At 38.9% G+C, this 25384-nt stretch overlaps 1 protein-coding gene across 4 annotated transcripts in view; it reads right to left on the bottom strand.

Annotated features, from left to right (window-relative positions):
* Window positions 1-7902: 7902 nt before the first annotated feature.
* Window positions 7903-25384, bottom strand: part of SATB2 (SATB homeobox 2) — a 212439-nt gene continuing 194957 nt past the window's right edge. For all 4 annotated transcript variants that reach the window (XM_043910475.1, XM_043910474.1, XM_043910473.1 and 1 more), the window contains one exon: window positions 7903-11058. In XM_043910475.1, coding sequence (XP_043766410.1) covers window positions 10597-11058 — 462 coding nt within the window. In that variant the 3' untranslated portion in view covers window positions 7903-10596. The remainder of the gene's footprint in view (window positions 11059-25384) is intronic.

The raw sequence follows: 25384 nt of genomic DNA, 5'->3' as shown, positions 1-25384 counted from the left end.
AGGTAATTTTACCTTTGGCAGGAGCAAGATAGCAGGACAAAGAATGATTTGAGTTTCTGCTAATAAAGCAGGTACCAGTATTTTGGACAACACTGACCTTCCCACCCACAGTGGATCTAATCTGTCCCATCTTGGGTTTTAGGATTTGGGGTTTACATGTTACCTATCCACTGATACATTATTCTTGAAGCCAAATATCATGACATCCACAAACATTCCCACATTTAAAAAAATTGAATACTGTGTACCAGGCTCCATCCTCGGTAATGGGGATATAAAGACAATGAAAGTAAATTTGCATTTGTAGGCAGGCATTGTGCTTTAGAAGGGCTTCCCAAGCATCACAATGGTAAAGAATCTGCCTGCCAATGCAGGAGACACAGGAGGTGCAAGGGACACAGGTTCGATCCCTGGGTCAGGAAAATCCTCTGGAGTAGAAAATGGCAACCCATTCCAGTATTCTTGCCCGGAAAATTCCATGGGCAGAGGATCCTGGTGGTCTACAATTCATGGGGTCACAAAGAGCCAGACAAGGCTGAGTATGCATACACACACACACACACACACACACACACATATATATTGTGCTTTAGAAGCTTTAACCATGATTCTCAAACACAAAAGCACTGCATGATAGGTATTATTTTCATCTTGTGGAAATTGAGATCTAGGTTAAACAATAGCTCAAAGTCATAGAGAGCTAAGAAGTGGAGTGGTCAGAATTCATACTACATCTTTCCGATTTCAGACCAAACACCGCATTATTTAAATAACAGTGTCTTTCCTCAAAAAGCTCACAAGTAATCCCATTGCTTTGGGTCTCTGAGTACTTCTAACTATTTGTCCTATGTTCAGAGAATTTCCTATGATTTCCCAACCTTCCTTGCCTATGACTTAGACTATTTCATTCAGTTGCATCTGCATGAGACGTTGTTTTGGAAGGAAGTGGGATGAAGAAAAATGTGCCTCATAGATTCCATTCTGTTAAGGGCAGGAGCAGAGCCCTGGCCTTCAGAGGCAGCAGGGGTAGAGGTTCTACAGGGGGTATCCATGCCCTGGGCCAGGGGCCAAGGTTTGATGCCTGCACCTCATGGGATAGCAGTTCGTCTCCCCTGGAGTAGTCTCAGATCTTGAGCCTCACCTCTGCACTTGATTTCTTGACCCTTCTCCAAATTCTCTGAGGGTTCTCATGGCTTTAGTAAATTCCCTTTTCTGCTTCACTAACTAGAGTTAGCTCTGCTGTTGTCAGCTAGCAATCCTGACTTCACTTCCCTTACACTGATTTCAATCCAATAGACAGTTCACAAATTTGGTTTGTTGGTTGATGAATAAGAAAATTATTAAATTGAATAAATTAATAGAAGGTAAACTTTCAATGGGCTTCCCAGGCAGCACCAGTGGTAAAGAACCCACCTGCCAATTCAGGAGACGTAAGCGATGCAGGTTCGATCCCTGGGTTAGGAAGATCCCCTGGAGGAGGGCATGGCAACTCCAGTTTTCTTGCCTGGAGAATCCCACGGACAGAGGAGCCTGGTGCGCTATCATCCATGGGATCGTAAAGAGTGAGACACACCTGAAGCGACTTAGCACGCACATACACGCACACTTTCCAGGTCCTTTGCCATCCTGATCACCCTGGGTCTTCTGAATATACTACAGTTTACTGATACATTTCCAAAACATGTCGTGAGAACTGACAGTACTGCTGTAATGTGGCCTGATAGGTTTGAAGAGGACAAGGTGATCACTTCCTTTGACCTAAGCTGTGTCTTTCTATTCATTGAGTCTGAGTGACATAAGCTCTCTTTGTGACTGCATTGCACGGTTAGTAAAAGAAACCTAAGAACTTAGAAGATTTAGTGGTCAAAATCCAATGTGAGTTCAAACATGTGGGGCGATTACTGGAAGAGCCTATGCAGTCTTAGGTGGCATTCATAAGAGCTCAGTTCAGAGCTGACCCAAGGTGGACTGGGCTGAGTTCCAAAGCCATAAGCTCTTAGTTATGGAGGGACAAAGACTGCCTGGCCTCCAGCCAAGGACGCCTCCAACCTGAAAAGGGTTTTCTACTTTGAATAGAGGATGTGCTAGACAACAGAATCCATGATTCAGTGATTCTGTCTTCCAAGACAGCATAGACTCACAGACCATAAATTAAACACGTGTGAATTTACAAATGTCGGCCTTGGAAGTTCCTGAGGCCTCAGGTACCTGGGTTACGCACCAAAGAAATATTCAGGCAAAGTTCATCTCTAGAAAGTAATTTAAATCCTTCATCTAGGCTGAAGTTGGGAAAATTGAAAAATCTCACTAGAAGAAAACTGTTAGGAAAGGTAGTTCACTTAAATATTTATTGGTTAAAAAAAAAAAAGAAAGAAACATAGGTTTTGTGCCCTCCTGGTGTTTTCATTGGGGTAAAGGAACTGACAAGTAAATAAAAACAGGAAAAATAAGTAAATTACAGATTATGTTAGAAGCCATGAAAAAAATTAAACTAGGGTAGGATAAAAGGGATCCAGAAGGCAGGGGTGGGACCTTTTTGCAATTTTAAATAAGGTGGTCAGAGTAGTTGTCATTGAGGAGGTGACATGTGAGCAGACTGAGGGGACTTGAGGAATGTGCCCTGCAGCCTCGGGGGAAGAGCTTTCCTGGCAAAATGAAGCGGGAAAAGAGTAAAGGCCCTGAGGCAAGAATGAGCCCTGCATTCCAGGGAGCCAGGAGGCAGGGAGAGAGTGGGATCAGGTAAGAGATGACGGTGCCTCTCTCCAAGCAGGTGGCAGTATCAAAGGCGACAGGTTGTCACATCCTGAATGTATTTTGAAGAACTTTGCTGACAAAGAATCAAGGATCAAGTCAAGATTTTAGGTCCAAGCAACTGGAAGGCCGGAGTTGCCATCAGCTGGTGGATCAAGTTTGGGGAAGAAGGTAAGTCAGTGGGGGACACTCTCGGTGGAGGCGGTGAGCGGGCGGCAGAGGAGAGTGTGGAGGTGCAGGAAAGGTCCAGGCTGCAGGAAGAAGGCGGAGGCCTTCAGGGGTCCCTCAGGGGACACTTGGGGTCTTCATAGCAGATGAGGAAGCAGCGTGGATCCGGGAGCAGGGGGAGCAAAGAAGGTGCCTGCCACACCTGAGGGAAAAAGCAGAATCTACAGAACACGCCGGGACTGAGCGAGGGTGAAGCAGGAGAGAAAAAGGGAGTGGGTGCCATTCATGCTTAAACAGCTAATTCTGAAGACTTCAGGAGGCTGCTAAACTTTCTCTTTCATTTTCTCTCTCATTTAGAAAGAAAACCATATTATAGCTCTTGACGGGAAGAAGGAAAGAGAAGAAGGGAGGGGGGGCAGAAAGAGATTGTAATAAGAGAGAGTGGAAGAAAGGAAGAGGGGGACAAAAGCTAAAAATAAATAGCACTGTAGCCCTTCAGGCTATAAATCATGTAAAACCATGTCTAATAACATCAGACTTAATCCTGCTCTAAAACCTACCTGAAGTGTTTAAAATCATTTATAACATCTTATATCCTGCTTCTCTTTCACTTTTGGAAGTGAAAAAGAAAGAAAGGATTTGTTCTAGATGCTTCTACCTATCTTATTTAATCATAGCAACAGATCTGAGATGTATGAATTATTAGCCCCATTTTTGTGAATAACAAAACTGAGGATCTGAAAAATAACAAGCTGCAAAACTGGTAAGAAATAGACACTAGGATAGCTCACTGCCTTTTCACAATCAACTTGAGAGACTAAATCTAGAATTTTCTCCTTATCTTTTTCTTGCAGCGGACGAGGAGGATTCCTGGGACTACATAGTCCAAAGTTGCCACAGAGCCTCCCAGGACTCCCTTAGTCTGTACTGTTTTGTGTTAAAATGGGATTATGCTTGTGGATAATGGATAGCGAATAAATTATGGTTCTGTCTTTAATTAATCATTGCTCTGCACCATTCATTACAGTGCTAATGGAATATTTTTGTAATTATTTCTTCATATGTGAAGGTAACACTTTAAGCCTCTTAAAATGTCACCAAAGAAACAACTTCTAGATTCTTCTGGGACAGTTTTACTAGCATAGTATGGTGTTTTTCTAATAGGTTTTCTCCTTCAGAAATGTCATACTCAGACAAGATGATGAAAAAGTGGGTGAAGTCAAAAGGTCATCTCATACAAAACATGTTGACCAACAAATTGACATGCAGTTCATACAGCCTTTCTAGGATATTCTAGGACATAAAGAGAGGTGGAGTGATACTGGAGAGTAGATGCAAGCTTTGGAGACATGCAGTCTTGGCTTTAGGTCCTGACTCTACCATCACCCTGCTATGTTGAGCTGGCAGGGTTCTAAATCACCTGGGCCTTGCTGCGTTTTTCATTCTTCACTTCTGTCTCTGACTCCGTGTGTCACTCCTGGACATGCTGAGCTGGAAGAAACATTGTCACACCTGCTTCTCCGGGGCTCCTGCTATTTTCACCAGCCAACCCCACTTCTGTGCATGGATAAATGCAAAGAAAAACTTCATACCTTCCCACTGAGCAAATACAGCAACCACAACATGCCACAAGACCTGGGACAGACCTGTAATGGTGGAATACTCTGGATGCTATGTGAGAACAGGAGGATTTGTAACCACACTGGCAGGGCAGATCATCGAAAAAGCAAGAGAGTTCCAGAAAAACATCTGCTTTATTGACTACGCCAAAGCCTTTGACTGTGTGGATCACAACAAACTGTGGAAAATTCTTAAACAGATGGGAATACCAGACCACCTGACCTGCCTTCTAAGAAATCTGTATGCAGCTCAGGAAGCAACAGTTAGAACCAGACATAGAACAACAGACTGGTTCCAAATCAGGAAAGAAGTACATCAAAGCTGTATATTGTCACCCTGCTTATTTAACTTATATGCAGAGTACATCATGAGAAATGCTGGGCTGGAGGAAGCACAAGCTGGAATCAAGATTGCCGGGAGAGATATCAATAACCTCAGATATGCAGATGACACCACCCTTATGGTAGACAGCAAAGAAGACTAAAGAGCCTCTTAATGAAGTGAAAGAGGAGCATGAAAAAGTTGTCTTAAAATTCAACATTTAGAAAACTAAGATCATGGCATCTGGTCCCATCATTTCTTGGCAAATAGATGGGGAAACAGTGAGAGACTTTATTTTCTTGGGCTCCAAAATCACTGCAGATGGTGACTAAAGCCATGAAATTAAAAGATGCTTGTTCCTTCGGAAGAAAGCTATGACCAACCTAGACAGCATATTAAAAAGCAGAGACATTACCAACAAAGGTCCATCTAGTCAAAGCTATGGTCTTTCCAGGAGTCATGTATGGATGTGAAAGTTGGGACTATAAAGAAAGCTGAGTGCCAAAGCATTAATGCTTTTGAGCTGTGGTGTTGGAGAAGACCCTTGAGAGTCCCTTGGACTATAAGGAGATCCAACCAGTCAATCCTAAAGGAAATCAGTCCTGAATATTCATTGGAAGGACTAATCCTGAAACTGAAACTCCAATGCTTTGGCCACCTGATGCAAAGAACTGACTCATTGGAAAACACCCTGATGCTGGGAAAGATGGAAGATGGCAGGAGAAAGGGATGACAGAGAATGAGATGGTTGGATGGCATCACTGACGCGATGGACATGAGTTTGAGTGGCTCCAAGAGTTGGTGATGGACAGGGAAGCCTGGTGTGCTGCAGTCCATGGGGTCACAAAGAGTTGGACACAACTGAGCGACTGAACTGAACTGAGGGCAGATCAGAAAGGCTTCCTGGAAGAAGTGGTGCTCTAACTGATTCTTAAATTTAGCAAGGAAAAGAACACAGGATGGAAAGGAAGAAGAGGGTGAAGGTAACAGAAGTAGCAGCAGGACAAATGTGCTTTTGTACTTATCTTCTTATCTATTATCTTCAACATCCTTTTTGATACCTTCTCTGGCAGAGGCTGTGAGTTGCTCACCAAGTATCCACTCTCCCCTTCTCTCTGGAATTAACAGAACAGTTAGGAACATTTACCACCCTCCCTTGTATTTAAGCATAGGACTTGAAGACATCCCACAAAAGGAAGGGAGTATGCCATTCTTTACTTCTTCTTCCATCCTGATGTCTGAAAGGTGGGTGTGATGGCAAGGCTCTAGCAATCATCCTGGACCATAAGGAAAGGGGAACACAGGAACATAGGGATAAGTGGAACTGGAAGGAGTTTGAGTCCCTGACAACTTTGTGAAGTCAGATTATCCCAGCAATTTCCTTTATATAAGAAACAGGTAAATTCTTCTCTTGTTCCTACTTTGTAATTTTAAAAATGATATGCAGCCAATCCTAAGGCCATTCTAGCTCACAAATAATGATAATTCTCATTCTCTAAATTATAGCACATGCTTGCACCACTCACTAAACAAATACACATCTGTCTGAGTATAACCACTGGATGACAACTTCACTTTTTCTGGATTGATATACATTTCCATTAAGTTATAAGCTCCTTGAGGGGAGAGCATTAAATTATACAATTTTCCTTGTCACCTCAGTTATTAGCAAATTATCTGGTTTAGAGTGTATGTTTAATAAATGTTTACTGTATGATGATGCTGATTGTCCTTTAGAAAAAAAATGTGAGGACTTTTAAATCTTTGTTTAAAGCTTTGCAGAAAGAGAAATAACAGTGTAAAGGAAAATATCTTCTCTAAGGGGAAAAAAAAAAAAACACCCAACCCATAAAGTGACAACTCTGAGATGACATGACTTAACACATAGTTAAGAAACCTCTGACTTTGTATTGTTGGAAATAAAAGTTGCTAGCACAGACCCTCTTCTAAAAGACAAAAGCCAACCCATCCTTGGGCAGAGTCTCCCAGCTTTGAGTTTGTCACTTTGGATGAAGTATGACCTCCGAAAATACCATCTCATGAAGGTGGAAAGCATTCGTGCTAAAAGGCAGACTATCTCACACATGCTTTACTTCCATGTCTTTATCCCAAAGGCAGAATTCATGTACATTTGCATAGACATGTTTCATCTCTATTGAACCTCTCATTTTTCTTTAAAAATCTTTAGTGCTCTATACTATGGGGCTGTTTGCCTTTCTGTAAACACCCAATTTCCACAAACTGTCCTCAAAACTTATCTAACATAGTCCATGGGCTGTCAACAATCATTGGAAAAAAGGAAAGTGAAATCGAGGAAAAAAGGAAAGAAAAATTACATCTGTATGTCAACCATGTGCCAAAAACAAAAAGAAAGAAAGAAAAAAAAGACAGGAAAAACAATTTACAGTATCAAAAGAAAAAAAAATCACTTTTTAATTGACTTTCTCTTTGTCAGTTCTGATGCTAAGCACTTGCTCCTTCCTTATTAACTTTGGTCTTTTGAGCAATTTTTTCCATTGTGAGCACTTTCTAAAACATCATTTTCACACATTTCTCAGATACATCAATCCTTCCGGCATTCCTCTATGCTCACATTATGGTACCCAGCTCTAAATATAAAAGACTTTTATTATGTCCATTAACCATGGACATATGTGCTCCAAAAGTTTCCTGACATGCAGTCATTTGTGGGTTTTTAATTATAAACAGAAAACATGCACTAGAAAAATAAAGAAGCAAGTCCATAAATATATCTTTATGCCCTGAGTTTTGTTTGTATACCACAAAATGTTTGGGCAAATGACTCCCCCAGCTGCCAACTTCAGGATGTGAGCATGCATACATTTACAAACACCCAGAGACGCATGTACATTTATATGTACAATTAAATTCTCGCATTGGTAGGACTCAAACATTTGTAATTGCAGGTACAATTGTAAATAAGGGAATGGGGCTTCCTCACACTCGCCAGGTCTCATTCCACATGAAAACTTCAGTGGGAAAGAAGGCAATGCCCAACAAAACACTTGACAAACAAAGTCATATTTTTTGAATGCGTTTTATTTTAACAACCAAAAAATTCTAACAGCCTAACAATGCACATAAGTTAAAAATTAATTATCACTTAGTGATAACAAAGATAGTTGATTTACATGGAAAAAAGAACATTTACAATATGTTAATCCTTATTCACATTGTTGATACCGCAATAAAACACAATTTGTTTTTTCATTTCACAAAAAAAAAAGGGGTGGGGCAGGAAATTGTGCTTTGTCAAGAGGCACTACAAGAGAAAGTTTCTTCTTCCAAATAGATATTATATGACAGATATTGAATAAATAGACATATATGCATTGTAATTCGCAAAGATCTGGCAAGACCACAGGCTAAAATGCCCACAGATTCACTTAGAACCACTGCAAACTTGGCAGTGAAATTAAAAAATAAAAGGCAAGACTTAGCATTGAAAAATACCTAATAAATTTTTGGTTGAAGTGTAAAAGATACCAAATGCGGATGCCATCGAGAGATGAACCACCTTGTAAGAGCTTGGCAAAATCAGTTTCCATTACATGTACAGAGTGACCTTCAGCAACAGCGTAAGAAGACAATTTGGAAAAGAGTAACTCGGAGATCAGGAAGCAGCAACCACGGACTTTCTGATTAAAGCTGCAGCATACTACAGAAATAGGAAGGATGGGCCCAGGGCTTGACTGCAAACCACCATCCTTTTGCAAAGGTATATGACGCTCGTGTCAAGATAATTTTTTAAACATCATTATTTGAAAAAGTACAGGAAAATGTCCCTTTAAAAACTCCAGAGGTTACTGAGCAGCTAGAATTAGCTTGTATTGCAACATGTCTTCTCCCTGTATATCGTAAGTTCTGAGTTAATATCTACAAATAGAGGTTTTGTTTTTTTTTTAACTCCGACCTTTTATACCTTTCAAATATATAAATAGTATTAACAGTTATATTACAATGTTTGTGTAGTAAACAGAAAATAACTTTCAAAGTGATATTGCATGAGGTCTTTGACAAGATTGCATGAGAGCACAACTTTTAAAAAAAATCCAACCGTGTGGGACTGTTTGATGGCCACCTTGAAGTGTGGGTTAGGTTCGCTCGGCCAGTCCTGAAGGTGAGGTCTCCTCTTGCAATGACTAGAAGTGGGAAGTAATGCTTTCTGATGGGAAGCTAAAGGCGGTGGGAGAACTATAGTAGATTGCAGCTTTAATGCTCATTCCCCTAACAGCCAGTCAGCATTAGTTCTGCTTTGCGTAAGGTAACTGCTATGTAGGTAACTGGGAAAATGTTTCAGTTTATGACGAGTAGGTGATTCCACTGAAATTGCTTTGCTTACTCTATTGCCTGGAGCTGCACAATGATTTAAAAACAGGTTTTCGTTAGGGCTGCTCCCATAGCAGGGGAGGGATGAGGTGCATGAGAGCAAGGACTAAAAATGTCTGGTTAAGTGGATGGAATGTGTACGAAGAAGACACCCAAAGTGAAACAGAACTGAGCAACGTCTCTCGGGAGCTGGAGGGACGGGGATTTATTGGAGAAGGAGCCCCTTTACCTGGGCAGCAACTTCTTTTCTAACTTAACATTACATTGAACTATTTTCTATTTTAAAAAAAGAAAAGAAAAAGAAAACAGCAACAATAAACAAGTTAAAATGAGCAGGCTTATTAATTTTAAGATCTGAAGCCACGAGCAGGTAAATAAATTTCACAATAAAATGTGGCTCATACTGTGAATTCCATTTGTCTGATGTTAAAATGTCATTTTATCGAGGCTGCACTAACAGACGAGTTTTCTCTGCACTGAACTTCAGCTTCACTCGCTTGGAATTCCACAGAAATGCACCTGTTCACTACAGTAACGACAAGCTGAGTAACGGAACACATCGAGTCATTTAATGTGCATTGTGTCTTTAAGATTAATTTGACTGGTATCATTTTAAGGTGCCCTGATTTTTTTTTTTCCACTTTCTTCTTCTTTCTTTCTTTTACTTTTTTTGGCAGTGTTGATTTATTTAGTTAAATACATACCTCAAAAATTACCCATCAAGCTGCCAGATAGGAAGCCATAGAATTTAAAAAAAAAAAAAAAATCAGGGACAAACACAGAAAATAAATAGGAATTCAAAAATAAGTCACCCCACCCTGAGAGCAGGCCGCAAGTTTATCAAAAAGCCAAAGCGACTCACTGTGAAGTGGTTTTTTTTTTAATACATAAACAAGTCTCTTCTTTAAGAACTCATTTCACAGTCTATTCTTTCGGATTGTAAAGTTCTCTGTCCCATGCAATTTAATATATATATGTAAATATATAGATATATACATATACATATACACACACACTTGTAGCTTCCTTCATTTATTTCGTAGGTCTTTTCATCTGGGAACTTGCCTGGTGTCTCTTCCATAAGTGCAAGGATAATGAAGGCAGAGTCTCCTGCGATTATAATGACTACGATCCAGTCCATTGTAAAGCGTAACACTTTAGTGTCTTTGCCAAGGCGATGTCTGATTCGGAAATACTGAACTTATTCAGTCTTACAGGTGTATCCTGTGCAACAAAGAAATGTAAAAAAATAAAAAAGGGGGGGAAGGAGAACAAAAAGACCAAAAAAGACAAAAATAAAATAAGGCAAAAAAAAAAAAGTTTTCAGAAAAACTAAAACAGAAAATCCTTGGACCGGTGTATTGCTTTGCCTGATTGGAGTTCACATTATCTCTGGTCAATTTCAGCGGGTGCAGCCTTACTTTTCTCTGCATTCTCCTCCTCGGCCTCCACTTTGTACATCTCCTCCGAGCCTTCTTCACTGTCATTCTCTTCTGACTCCGTCAGCAGCTCCTCGTCCTTATACTCGGCCACATCTACCGCTGAGCCCAGGTGTTCCTTGAGCTTCCCATGATGTTTCACGTGGTACCGCTGGTTCTGGAAGAACTTGATGATGGTGTGTTTGGGGAGATCCAGCTGAGCAGAAAGAGTGTGGATAGCTTCCTGATCAGGGTAGAGGCCCACATCATGAATGAAGCTTTGGAGGATACCAAGGGCTTCCAAAGAGATCTTTGTGCGAGACCGAGGCTTTTTGGCACAACTGTCTTCGGTCGGAGGAGGTGGTGGGGGTGCTTCTTCTCTGGGAGGAGAACTCTCCTTGGCTGGCTGAGACTGCTGTCTATGAAGGACCTGATAATTAAAAAAAAAATAATAATAACATTTGATTCACTATTTCACCTTTCAAAAGCCATCATTCTCCTAAAATACACGCTGTCTGCTTAGCATTCTAGTGATGCGGAGTCATTTTAAGTTCAGGTCTTCTGAAAACTTAACTGAATTTCTTAACTGAATTTGTAGAATCTCATCTATAAAACAAGAGGTTACTAATAGCAATGTTTCCATTCTGAGGCACAAAGAAGTTAAGTCACATGTTGCCTAAGGTTATTCAAATTCAAAGGATCTGGTTCCAGGGTCTTGCTGTTAACCAGTATGATGGGCCACCTCTCTGGAGCCCAAGGACAAAGAAACTGGACCCGGATGAAAAGTGCAGGCTCTACATATGAGATCACATGAATTCACATCCAGACTCTTCCACATTGCTGGGTGTCCCTGTGCAAGACACTGAACATCTTTAAGCCTTGATTTCATCATATATGAAAGAAGGATAAGACATTTCCTAAGGATGTTGTAAGGATTAAATGACATATTGCATGTAAAGAACAGTGCCTGCCTCAAACCAGAGGTTGACAAACTTTTTCAGCAAAGGGCCAGGTAGGAAATATTTTAGCCTTAGCAGGGCTTCGCCATCTCTGTTGCAATGCTTCAATTCCATCTTTATAATGTAAACATACACAAATGAGCATGGCTATGTTGCCATAAACTTTATAAAAACAAGAGGTAGCTTGGATTTGGTTCATGGGTCAGAATTTGTTTACCTCTGGCTTAGACCAAACATCCAATAAATGATAAGTCATTATTATATCAGCCTCATAAATTAGTCTTGAAGTGTAACAGAGGAATAGTATTTGAGTCAGAAAATCAATATTCCATAAAATTAGGAACAACTTAAATTTATTTTCTTTTAACCCTGATCTTAATCCTTAAACAATAATGCTTTTTTAAAATATGTATATAAAAACATACAACTTTTTATTAAATTACGAACTTTAGATGACTACTTTATACTCATAAATGGATCTTCTCAATATCACTAATGTCGAGGAGACAATAATGCCTGGTGTCTTGAAGTGAGACCTTGGTTCCCTGCCCAGGAACTGAACCTGATTAGCCTGGGTGAAAACCAGGAATCCTAGCCACTAGTCCACCATTGAGGCCAGAGAACAAACTAGTCATCCTTTGTTTTGCAGCTCACTTCCTTTTTTTTTTTGTTATCCTTCATGTCAAGGCTTTCCAGTTGTAATTAATTTAAATTTCTCTTTCATTTCTACCTAGTCCCCACTCAAAAATAAAACAAAACTAGTATTTAAAAAAATTTCTAGACCCAAGTTGGGGCCACTCCTGCCTGGTGCCACACCAGCAGGCTGACCTTTCACGTGGCTGGCTGTAAATGCTCTGCTTGACCAGAATCACAGTATCCATTCAGCCCATCCCTGAGCGCAGTGCCAGCTCTGGGCTCCATACTTACTTCCTTGTTCTTTGATCTTTCTAAATAAAGTCAGATACGCAATCCCCACCAGTCATGGCCCTGTCTTCTGTGTTGCCACTTCTAATGCTCTAAAGTCATGTCCAGAAGACTGCCCCACTGCTTGTGAGGAACTGTGGCCCCCAGCCTGGACTGTCCCCCTTGAATAAAGGGTATCAGACTCATCACTCATTGCATGAATTTGTCATGTGACGCTAGTTGTGTCCAGTCACTCAGTGGTGTCTGACTCTTTGTGCCCCTTTGGACTACCGCCTGCCAGGCTCCTCTGTCCATGGCACTGTCCACGCAAGAACACTGGAGTCGGTTGCCATTTCCTCCTCTAAGGGATCTTCCCAACCCAGAGATCAAACCATGTCTCCTGTGTCTCCTGCGTTGCAGGCAGATTCTTTACGGCTGAGCCATCAGGAAAGCCGCATTTGACACCAGTTGTGCAAACTTATTCTTAATCTTCATAACTGCTTTTACAATGTCCTCTCTGCATGAAATAGTTTCCCATTTTAATATTTACTCACGAACTTCTTCAGTCTGACCAAAGCAAGCAAGCAACACAGAGGAGACTGTCAGAACAACTTGCCCCATCCTCCTCAGAGGCCTATGTGAGAAGGACTTCCTGGAGAGGGGAGAAGGTGCATGGGACACTGAAGAGGAATTTGGCTACTACTCACATCTTGCAACATTAGCAGGAGTGCTATGTAATTAAAAGGCTACCAGGAAGGTCCCCATGACAAAGTCTTCTATCAATGTCAGAGGCAAACACTGTACTTCCTCCACTCAGATCAGTGTCTAACTTCCTGGATCACCCCTGCCCCAAGACTTTTAAGAATAGTGAGTTCACTTTTAAAAAAACACATGTTTCTCTTTTACCATTCTCTCCTGATTTACATGGTGTTTTCCATGTTAGAGTAACAAATTAAACATTTTCCAGAGTTCAAGTGAACTCAGTCCAATCAACGCAGAAGAAACATGTCTAGTTACACGAGAGTATCACTGGTATCACCACAGCCACCATCACCACACATTACCCTAATGACCCACGTTTTAGACTACAAAATACCAGCATCAGAGCACGCATTTAAGAAAAAAAATCTCTGCCATCTCTCCTAGTCTCAGGGACTATTTGATGAAAAACTAATTTTTCACCAAAGTGAAAACGTCAGTCTTTTGTATAGAATTTAATAGCTAATAGGGCAGATGAAATTGTTACTTAGGTAAAAAAAAAAAAAAGAGGATGAAATTTGTAATCATTCATAAACAAGTAACAATCAAAATAACAATAAAAGGATAATCAAATGCACATAAGAACACCCATCATAATAGGCTGATGGCTGGTGGCAGAAAGAAATCTAAAACAGAGGACCATAAAACGGTGGCACTGAAGACCCACATAATGTTGACCAATTAAAATGAATGTTCTTGGCATTTTCTTTACCACTTTCAACTAAGAGTAAACTCATGTGGTCTGCTGTGGTGAGCTGGCATCAGCAAAAAAGTGAGAGCTCCATTACTTCAACGTCCTAATTATAGCCCCAGGGAGAGGAGAGCTGCGTGGTGGGCCTGCGTGTTCAGGGCAGCTTTGACGGCAGGAAGACATTTGCTCCAAGGTTGTAATCTGGGTAGCCTGAGCACTGTAATAAATAAACCTCCATGTCAACAGGTAAAGTTTTTTGTTTGGTTGGTTTTTTTTTTTTTTTTTTTGGATGAGAAAGAATAAGAGACTGAAATTACATAGGGAATATGTACTCATAGAACATGTACACTCAAGCACAGGACCTCCTTTTAGAGCAATTGCGTTAATTGGAAAACAAAAGAGAATTAAAATGCCCCATTTTCTAAATTATGCTTGCCTTCTGTAGTAAAAGTCAGCATAATGGTTCCATTTAATTAAATAATTAGATTGGTTCTTTAGGGGTTTTCCATTGTGCATTGGTTAGATTTAAAGAGATTTTCCAAAACTATACTTTGAAGTTACTATAATCTTTCTGCATGATAGGGTTTGTTCTTCTCCTGAGGTCCCACCAACTGGCCTATTTTCCTTCCCCTTCTAACTTTGAACCCAGCAGTAGTAATGCACGCATAGAGAGAAGCCCCACAAGGAATGGGGAAACAATTATCATAGCAGCCACCACTCATTGAACGCTTACTCTGTGCCAGGCATTTCCAAGAACTTTACATGGATTAACTCATCTAGTCCTCACAGTTCCTTGCGAAGGTGCTACCTGAATCAATAACAACCTGGAAACAAGGAGCATTTCAAGAGCACCCTCAAAGTTGGAAACTTTAAACATAGGGAGCAGTCAGTCTAAGAAAGTAGGTTTCCAAGGAACAATGACAATGTCACTGCCCTCATAGGAGAGGAAGATTTTTTTCAGAGAAATAACAGCAATAGAAATGATCTACAAAGTGAGAGATCCTGGGTTAGGTCAATATTCTATATTGAGTTGGAAGGCCTAACAGTATTTGCATGAAGAAGGTTAAATGATATTTCTAGCATCTTTGATCAGATAGGAAAGAGTACAATGTGCATGATATCTGAGACAAAAAGAGTCCCCAAATCCCAACTATGTTTACTCTCCCGAAATGTTCTGATTACTCCAGGTAGAGAGTTGCTTATTGTCTGTAGGTAATTTTTAGCAAAAAGAACTGCCTACATTTCCTCACTAGCCACTTATAAGTAGTAGCTTATTAGTCTGACAATCAGGGAATTCTTCTGTCGGCAGCACTTCTTCCGATGGTGTGAACACTCTGAACAAAAGCAGAGTGCAGCCAAAAGACAGGGATGGCGGTCCAAATGCTCTTCCCAGATCCTCCATCCAAACAGCGGGATGGCAGTCCAAACGCTCTTCCCAGATCCTCCATCTAAACAGCAGGATCATGTTACTTCTTCATAGGACTGATTTCTGAACTCCCACTTGACTAAATTTTGGGTTTTCTGCCTGAACTTTTCAGAGATATTTGAAATTCCTTGTGTGTTAACTAGGATGACTCAAGCTTGGTTCCTGTCCCCAGCCAGAACCCTGAGTAACTCTAGCCTGAGACTGTCACTGATTCCAGGTGGATGGACTACACACCATCCTGTTCCTCAGGTCATCTGACAGTGCAGGCATATATTTCTGGCTGATGGGCTTTTTGAAACCACAAAATTTACAATTACTTCAACCAAGACAGAGAATGCCCTGCCAACTGAACAGAGATAAGCTCTTTCCTATCAAGTTCTTTCCAAACCCAGATGATTGTTTTCTGATATTTTTTTAAAAAGGTAAGTATGATAGAGCAGCTACCCAGATAGTTACATAAATCTGCCCAAGTCTGCACATTTTCCAGCCTCATCCTTTTTCCCCTTTTTCAAAATGGGCCCAGAAGCTGACCTTTGTACTCCTAAAGTCCATCATCTCTCTTCACATGATTTTCCCAAATAACAGAATATATCATTCTGTAAAGATAGCTATCCATCCCTTTCCTCATGACCTTTGCAAACTGAAGCCTGACAATTCATCCCAGTTCATTTTGGTTTGGATTTTTCTCCATCAAAATTGAGCTTAATCTGGTCAGCAATTCATTTCTGATAATTTCTACAAAGAGAGTTTTAAAAGGTTTATTTGAAAGTCTTCTCTTTCTTTTTTTGTAGCTTCTATTGTTATTTTTTAAACATAACGATGAGGGTTCATAGCAGTGAGATATCTAGGTAGCTTCAATACTAATATTAATAATAGATGGTGGCATTAATGTAAAGTTTATTATGAACCTAAACACTCGCCTAAATCTATAAATGCATTTGATTTTCACAATAATCCTGGACTATGTATTTTTACTCCATTCATGATGAGAAAACTGGGATTCAGAGAGTATAGGTAATTTATGAGAGGTCTCAGAGATTCTAATTAGCAGGACTGGGAATCTAAAACATATTTGATTTCAAATCCCATGTCCTTAAACATGCTGTTCTCCTGTCTTCTATGAGCAAGATCACATGGGAAAACTGGGCAAACACTCCAGAGCAGAGGAGACAGACCGTAAACAAGATACTAGGCGGTAACGAATACTATCAGCAAAAACAGGGCAAGCGCATGCAGAAGAGCTGAGGGGAGATGACGTTATTTTAGATTCAGTGATTCGAGGAAGGCTCCCTAAGAAGGTGGCATTTGAGCAGAAGCCTGAAGGAAGTGAGGACCCAGCCATGAAGAAGGGCATCCCAGACAGAGGAAAATAGCAAATGAACAAACTAGGAGGAAGAAGTACACTTCTTTGAAGTGTTCTTTGAAGAACATCGAGGGAGACAGCAAGTTAAATCTGTGCCACCCAATACAGCAGCTTACTAGCCACACACAGCTACTAACATCTAAATTCATTAAAACTGAAAGAAGAAGAAACACTTAGCTCCCTCAGGCACACGAGCGTTATTTCCAGTGCTGGATCACCACACGGCCCAGCACCACACTGGACAGCACCGACATAGCACATTTCCAACAGAAGCTCAGTCATTGCCATCACGGGACACGGTGTCAGACGGCCCTCCGCCGCGAGAAAGGACAGCGAGGGGTGGTCAGGGCCAGCCAGGGCAGCGGGGCCTTGGCATTCTACCATCAGGGTGAGGGAAACCCTTCTGTGAGCTATAATCACATCATCTGATCTACCCCAAAACACAGTAGGACTTGAAGAGGAATATTCCTGTGTGTGTGTGTATATATATATATAGCAAGAAATGCAGTATCACAAATAGCAATACTATCATCAAAACAATCAGAAGAATGCACTGGCACTTCTATCCTCAAAAGAATGGTTAACTTACATTTAACTGATGACTGCCTTCTTCATCGGAAGTGTTTATCATGTCTAAAAGAAATTATGTTTACCTTGGGTTAAAAAAGTAAAAAAAAAAAGAATTCATTTATCAAATATTTTCGGAGTGTCTATAATAACTGGACCTAGCAGTCTACAAAGCTTTCTAATAAGGAGTCCTGTCTCTAACAGTCAAGTGTTGATGAAAAAGTTATGGGTAGAATATAATCAAATAGAAACTTCAAAGTTTAATAAGTGCCTTCTTATGTATTCACTGAAATCTCTTTGGGCTGAAATATGACATACATGTGTATAAATGAAGAGGAACACAGCGATGAAGAAAGAAAGGCTGTGAATATATTCAAAAGAGACATCAACTTCAAAATAAAACCCAACACCGCCTTGCCCAGTAGCAAAGCACAATAAGGATATATGTTGTTTTTCTGCCTTAGAGATGGAAAATTTTAAAAACACAAGGACAAAATGGTACCATGACAAAGACTGCCTAAGAAAGATAAAGCAGCTCTTCTTAAACTGCTCAGTGTTCAAATAGATTTTGAAGGCCTCAATGAAAACCAGCTGGGAGCCATGTGTAAAATATAATGGCTTTTGCCTGCAGGGAAGGAAGTGAGATCCTGAATGATTAAGTTTAGGAAAGTATATAATTCACTGTATCATTATGGGGTGAACTGGATTACTTATAATATGCCAAGACTTTGTGGTCTTTTTTATATAGAGAAAATGAGAAATTATTAAGGAGGTGACTATAGAGGGTGGTTGATCCAGTGGGGTAATAGGTAAGGGGCTAAGCTCGGCTCCCAGGTGGCGGCGTCCGTCTCTGACAAGCCTCACCCGCACGAGTGAGCGAGCGTCACCAGAGATCCAGGTTCTCCGGCAGGACGCATCAGGAGGTGACTGCTAACTGCATTTGAGTCAATAACAGAGTCTTTTCCTTGTTTAATTTTACCTCATCTAAAATAACAGAATGTTAACAAAAATAACAGAAGGTAAAATAGTTTATCCAAAGAAGGAACGCATTCTTCTACTAAAAATTCTGAGAAAGTATACTTAACAGGCAATAAGAAAAACTGGTTAGAACAACTGGAAAGCCCCATGCCTAACTCAATTAGAATTTGCTAAATGAGTAAGTACTGCTATTTTTAAAATACACTATATATGTAAAATATAATATAACTGAGATATTTGTCTTAAGTTTCAACAACTGAGCTCTACCCTCTAATTTTCCCTTTTTTTCAAAATCAGCATTTAAGACTTTTAATTTTGGCTCAGAACTCAGTGGGGAGAATTTAGCATTAGTAATTAATAATTAATGTAACTATCATACATCTCTCTCACCTGTTGGACTGTGAGCTACACAGGGGCACATCTAAGTGCTCAGTACATCTTTCTTCTGCTGCGCTGGATTAATCCACATCCTCTCTTCCTTTAATTGCAGTCCGGTTACTATTTTTGTTCTGTGCAACTTACTATTTCTTGCTATTATTCATTTTCAGCAAAACTATGCTTTAAAGTAAAGAAACCATCCCTCATTACAGGAACTTATATCTAATAGTTTGTGGCATTTGTTTGTTTTTACCATTTTTTTGTGTTAAAATCAGCTCCAGGGCACTGCATAATCCTTAAGGTTGCTTTTACATAAAAGTTGTTAGCAGGAGTTGTAAGGTTACAAAGTTCTGGTTTTGAATCCAGTCTTTATCCTAAAAAGCACATCTGCTTACTAGCAGTTTGAGCAAGTTACTTTCTTAGAACCATAGAACGCTTAGAACCATAGCGTTTATTAATCTATAAAATCTTCCTTGCAGTTTTATAAGGATGAAGAGAGAGAATACACTTCTGTGACATACCTAAGTAAAATAGTTCTCATGAGAAAGAAGTGAAGTGAAAGTCACTGAGTAATGTCGAACTCTTCGCAACCCTATGGACCGCAGTCCGCCAGGCTCCTCTGTCCATGGAAGTCTCCAGACAAGAATACTGAGGTACATAGCCATTCCCTTCTCCAGGGGATCTTCCCAACCCACGGATAGAATCTGGGTCTCCTGCATTGCAGGCAGATTCTTTACTGTCTGAGCAAAGAGCATTTGTGCAATTGTGTGAGTTGAAAGCCGAACTAGCACCTTTGTAATGAAAGAAATATCATTTTTATTTGAAATAACAACCAACAGGCATACTATGGTTATTCAGACTTAGATTTCTGGCAGACATTTTCTTAAAAATGAAGTGAGCCTGTTGATTAAAAAAAAAAAAAAAAACTGTACAATTTGTTGTCAATGATTAAATTCTACCTGCCTGGTGAAAATAAAAAATTTGGAAAACTTGTAACTTCCACTAAAAACTTAGTTCCCCTATACTTAAATACCTCCCTGATGATACTGGTGATGATTTAAGAACTATTAAAAATTATTAAGTTTTAAGAATTATTAAAAAAATATGTCATACAATAAAATGTGTCAATATTTAGAAGATCTGCATAACTCACTATATCAATATTTTATAAATATTTTATAAATATTGATATTATAAAATTATGAATAGGTAAAATATTTATTCAAAGCGAAAGGCAGACAAATGAATTATAATGTAAAAAAATATGAAAGTTCACTGGTATCATTTTAGATTCCACTCTGCAACTAACCTTTAAGAAACTACCACTTGTAAAGTTTTGTATCAAAACAGAAAATCATAATTTCCTGGAAAGGCTATTAAAATATCCCTTCCTTTTCTAATTACATGTCTGTGTAAGGCTTGCTTTTCTTCATTTACGTCAACCAAACTACAAGCTACACTTTGTATATCAGAATGAATACAGAAGCAATTATGATAATCTTCCATTAAGTCAGACGTTAAAAATATTTGCAAAAATATATTTAAAACAATGGTAGTCTTCTTATATTTTTTTTTGGGGGGGGATACAGTGATCTTCATTAAAATATATCATTTACACACATAATATTTATAGTTATTTTAAAAAAATAAACATTTATGTTTTCTCAGAACTAATTTCAAATATGGTAAGTATGGGGTCCTTAATAGGAATAGTGAAAGGAGATCCCAACACTAAAAAGTTTGAAAACTCTATACCACATAAATCATACTGAATATATAGCTCTGTCTTAGCCCTAATGAAAACTAAACCATTTACTATAAAACTCAAAATGGATCTTAGAGTTAAAAATATCCTTACTTGAGCTTAGTCACCTAGGAGGGTATTAGAGAACAAGTGTAGGAGAAAGTACTCAGCATTATGATTTGCCTCTTGACTTTATCATTCAGAGACATTTTCACAGGCAAAATGTATCTGCCTAGATGTACAACTTAGCACTGTTTCTAACTTCAAATGGTGTTACTTGAGTTGGTTCTTATGGTTGTAATTTCACATTCTAACATTATAAGACTTATTAAAAACTATGGTTTAGTTTTGTTGATTTTTTTTTGGATTATACAGTATCCTAAGGTCAAAACTCAGGAAATCTGTTATTAAAAAAAAAAAATAGTATCCATGAAGTGATGACAAATTGCAGACTACAGGTGTTAGATTACATTTTGACTCCAGGCAGGTTTAATATAAGTTGGTCTCCTTTTACAATTGCTCTTAGCACATACAGTTATGGGAAGGGGATTTGGGGAGGGGAGGGAGGGGAAAGAGAATAAGAACAAAAAAAAAAAAAAAAAAGAGTAGTGCTCAATAAAAGAAGACCATGTCAAGAGAAATCAATACAAACAAGCAAAATGGTAGGAAGTCTGACATGGAAATATGTGTTCAATTTCATCCAGCCTTAGTCTGAGTTTCCTTTAATATTGTAACCAAGATGGCATTGGAACATCGTGTATGTTTTTAATGCAGTTTAATAATTGTTTCTCAAAATAAACACTTTGGTCAAAGATAAAAGCATAAAAACAGTATGACACAATAATCTGTTAAACTTGGGGGTTTAGAGGAAGCATAGTTCTTAAAACAGCCTTTGGCTTATATCATTTCCTCTTTAGTAACAAATTGAGAACAACTACACCAACAACTTCGGTATGGTTTGGGTTAAAAAAAAAATGTGTTGTAGTCCTTAATCTGACTATACTGAGTGGCCAGAGTCTGCAGACTCTAGAGGTAGCTGGGCAAGCTGCTTTTCTAATACAAGAAGATGAGCTGTTAGCAAATTAAGCAGGGTCAAGATGAGGAACTATATTTCCATCAAGTAGACTCCATGACACATAAAAAACAAATCTCTCTCCTATTAGAATGCAAAAGAGATAAAACATAGGCATGCACTGAACCTATTAGCAATGAAAATTTTTCCTTCATCAGCGTCACATGATACATAGGTTTATTTGACCATTTAGGACCTAATATGACCAAAATCATTCCACAGACTGTTCATGGAATAATTCAGGAAGAGTAGATTCTTCAGGATGGTCCAGGCTACAACCCTGTGTCTTTCTTCCTAGGAGAAACCATCCCTCAGCCCATCCACCCAAGCCCCATTTGCCTGACACCCATGAGTGTCCATCTCCCCCTGTTCCCATATACTTCTACCACCGTCCACAATGTCATCTCAAAACACAAAACTCTGCCTAAAAATTAACAGGGAAGGCCTGTCTTTTGAAGATCAGATTCAAATTACAGGTAATGTTAAAGTATCTTTGAAAGTCGCTCAGTCGTGTCCAACTGTTTGTGACCCCATGGACTTACACAGTCCATGAAATTCTCCAGGCCAGAATACTGAGTGGGTAGCCTTTCCCTTCTCCAGAGGATCTTTCTAACCCAGGGACTGAAGCCAGGTCTCCTGCATTGCAGATGGATTCTTTACCAGCTGAGCCACCACGGAAGCCTCAAAGACCTTACATTTGAGTGAAAATGAGTAAAGAGTAACATGACATGACCAGAGCTGACAGTTAGCTATGGCATTCTGATTTCTAAATGCCTGCGTGGTGTGTTCATTGGTATAGCTGAGTGGCTTTTGCACCAGCATGGATGAAAGAAGAGCTCTTGAGTTAAGTTAAAGATAATGAAGAGTGTAAAATGCTAGGATGAATTGAGTACCTGGAATTCGTAATGTCATTAAAAGAACCAACCTAGAAATTCATGACACATCATCAATGGCAAAAGGGCAAGAGAGAAAGATAGGCAAAGGTTCAGGATAAGAATGATCTATTAGAGTTATTAAACAGTTATTCCAGTTAGCTAGATAAATCTCAAGTGAAGCAAAATGGAAATCAAATGAAAACAACCTTTTGAAAAGCCAGTGATACCTGACCCAGTGAGCTCTGGAATTTGAGTTTTTTAAACAGATTCAAGCTTAAAAAAATAGAATACATTGTTGAGCTCAGCTTTATTGCATTTCTTATATACTACTTTTTTTTTTTTTTTAACAGATTGAAGGTTTGTGGCAACCCCACATTGTCAGATGATGGGTAGAATTTTTTAGCTATATTTTTAAATTAAGGTATGTACATTTTTAAAGAAAAAATCCAAATGCATGCTTAATAGACTAAAGTATGGTGCAAACATCATTTTCATATGCACTGGGGAACCAAACAAATTTGTGGGACTACTTTGTTGCGACATTTGCTTTATCATGGTGGTCTGGAACTGAACTGGCAATACCTCTGAGTTATGCTTGTACAGAAACTGTTTCAGGTAAATAAATTTCATCTAACAAGTATAATCAGAGCAGAGTTTCAACTCCTTTTAAGTGAAAACATGTTAAGTTAAAGAAGGTAGAAAATAGATATATTTTACAATAACAGACATCATGTAGCCAGCCAAGAGCTCTGTCAATGAAGACCTAAAATAATGATTCCTGAGGAAAAGTACTGGAGTCAAAATTCAAACCACTTTCAAATATCTTACTATTTAGAAATCTGGTGACAAAAATAACTTGAAAACACCTGTTGGTAAAGAATGACCTAAAAACAAAGATGACATGGAGGAAAGGGATATGTACATTTTAAGTTAAAGGATCTCGATGAATTATATAAGCTTCTTGAACTAAAGCATCATTCTTCCTGATTTACATAGATTATATGATGTGACTTGGGGATCATATGATAAACTTAATTATTCAAAGCCTACAGTTAGTATATATTTGAAGTGGTTCATTATCCTTTGGGCTTGTTTCTTAAAAATAATAACAAACTAATCTCACAATAGCAATGGATTCTGTTGTATTTATTCATCAGATAAGAAAATGCATACACAAAATTGAACTCTGATCTACATATTACAAATCCCTGTCTAACACACAACAAACATGGTCTTGCTGCTGTTAGCTGGAAAATACAAAAATTATTCTGTTTAAAAGCTTTGAACAAAAATTCATTTTAGTGTGAATAAACATCTTCCAATTAAAATATAAAAATAACACCAGAAGTGACAGAGGGAACTATTCAGTGTTTCCAGTTTATGATTAAAAGTGAAGACAAACAAGGAACAATTATAATATATCACGGAGAAGTTCCTCTCCCAAATGTTAATTTTGAGTAGGTAATGAACGAATTTTTACTTTTTCTATCTTTGGATGTCATTTAAAAAAATAATATACCCAATTCTGTCAAAATCTGCAGCAGAAGAAGGAGATTTTTATCCTGACAGAACTCAGCCAAGACTCAGCTTAAGATGAAAATTCCCCATAATTGTAATGGCATGAATGTGACACAGCAGTTATGTTGCGTTCCAGCTTCTCAAAGAAGAGGGCTTAAATTATTTAAGGAAAAAGGGTGTTTGGATTAGATTCTTAACTTCAGGGCAAAAAGAAAAAAGAAGGTAATCCATGTGTTTGAGGTCTCACATGAGGCTGTTTAGAATCCTATGATAGGCCACATTTTCTGTATGATTTTTACAGCTGGGACACTCAGAAGTCAGAACAATCTGACAGTTACGGTTAGTGAAAATATTAGATGTTCACCAATAAAACACTACCTCAGCATATTTTTTGCTTTCTGGACGTAACCACTTAATAACAGGACTCGAGAAAACTGCACTGTGTGAATCAAACGCATAAAAGTACAAATATTCCTTTTATAGAAAGCAAATCTTAAGCAGTGCATTATAATCAACCACTCTGGTAAAAGACAAAGTATCTAGAATTACCACACCATGGACATATTATGGTTTATTATATCGTAACGTCCAAACTGGGTAAACAAAGTCAAATGATCAAAGAACCGTTTTCTCCTCAGACAGTGAGGTAAAAGCCACCGATCTCTAGAATGTCAGCAAAGATTCCTTGTGGCTTAGTAAAGAAAAGGTGTCAAAGGAGAGCTTATCAAATATAGCCTTTAGTTTTCAACTTCACTTAATTTCATCAGAGACTGGCTTCCTTGGCATTATTTCTTTCAAGAAAAAAACAATATGGAAAAATTAAATCATGTGAAGTAAAACATCCAGAAGGGTAATTCTAGGGTATTCTTTTAAATTTGAAGCCACATTTAATTCATTATGAGGATACTGGTTTTACATTCTCCACATTAATGATCTTATTAACAGTAACCAGGTGTGGAGAAACCTCTGCTTCTAAACTTTGTAGTAAGTACACCAGGTGAGAGATGGAGCACCGACAGGGTCGGGCAGCCTTATTCAGACTACAGTTTACTCAAGAAAACAAGTCTTTATCTCCCAGGGTACCAAGGATGGTCACTGGGAAGAGAAATCCCAGTTCCTGACGCCCTGGGGCAAAGGAACTGGACTGGCAATTCCTTTTCCCACAAGAAAGACTTCAGTTTCCAAGTTGCAGATGAACCATTATATTCCCATGAGACCAGTCACGCGGCATCCTTACCCACCCAGCTTCACAAAGCAAGTCCGATTTTGTCTCTGTGCCACGTTGCCTTGGCTTTTCTAAGCATATTTGCTTATCCTGTGTAGGTCATCCTCAGAAACTAGAACTGTCAAGTCATTATACTTCCAAATGTGAAGCTGCTTAGGGGTGGATTTAATTTAATAGCTGAAAACTCAGTACAAAACAAACACAATTACAACTGACATTATCAGGAAATCAATCATTAACGCTCTCGACTGGTGTTCCAAGACCCTCAAACTGCCCTAACTATGATCTGAGAGTTCTC

This window comes from Cervus elaphus, chromosome 8, assembly GCF_910594005.1.
Source record: "Cervus elaphus chromosome 8, mCerEla1.1, whole genome shotgun sequence".
NCBI classification, from domain to species: domain Eukaryota; kingdom Metazoa; phylum Chordata; class Mammalia; order Artiodactyla; family Cervidae; genus Cervus; species Cervus elaphus.
Note: the sequence above shows the minus strand (reverse complement) of the source record. Positions and strands in the feature narration are given on the sequence as shown.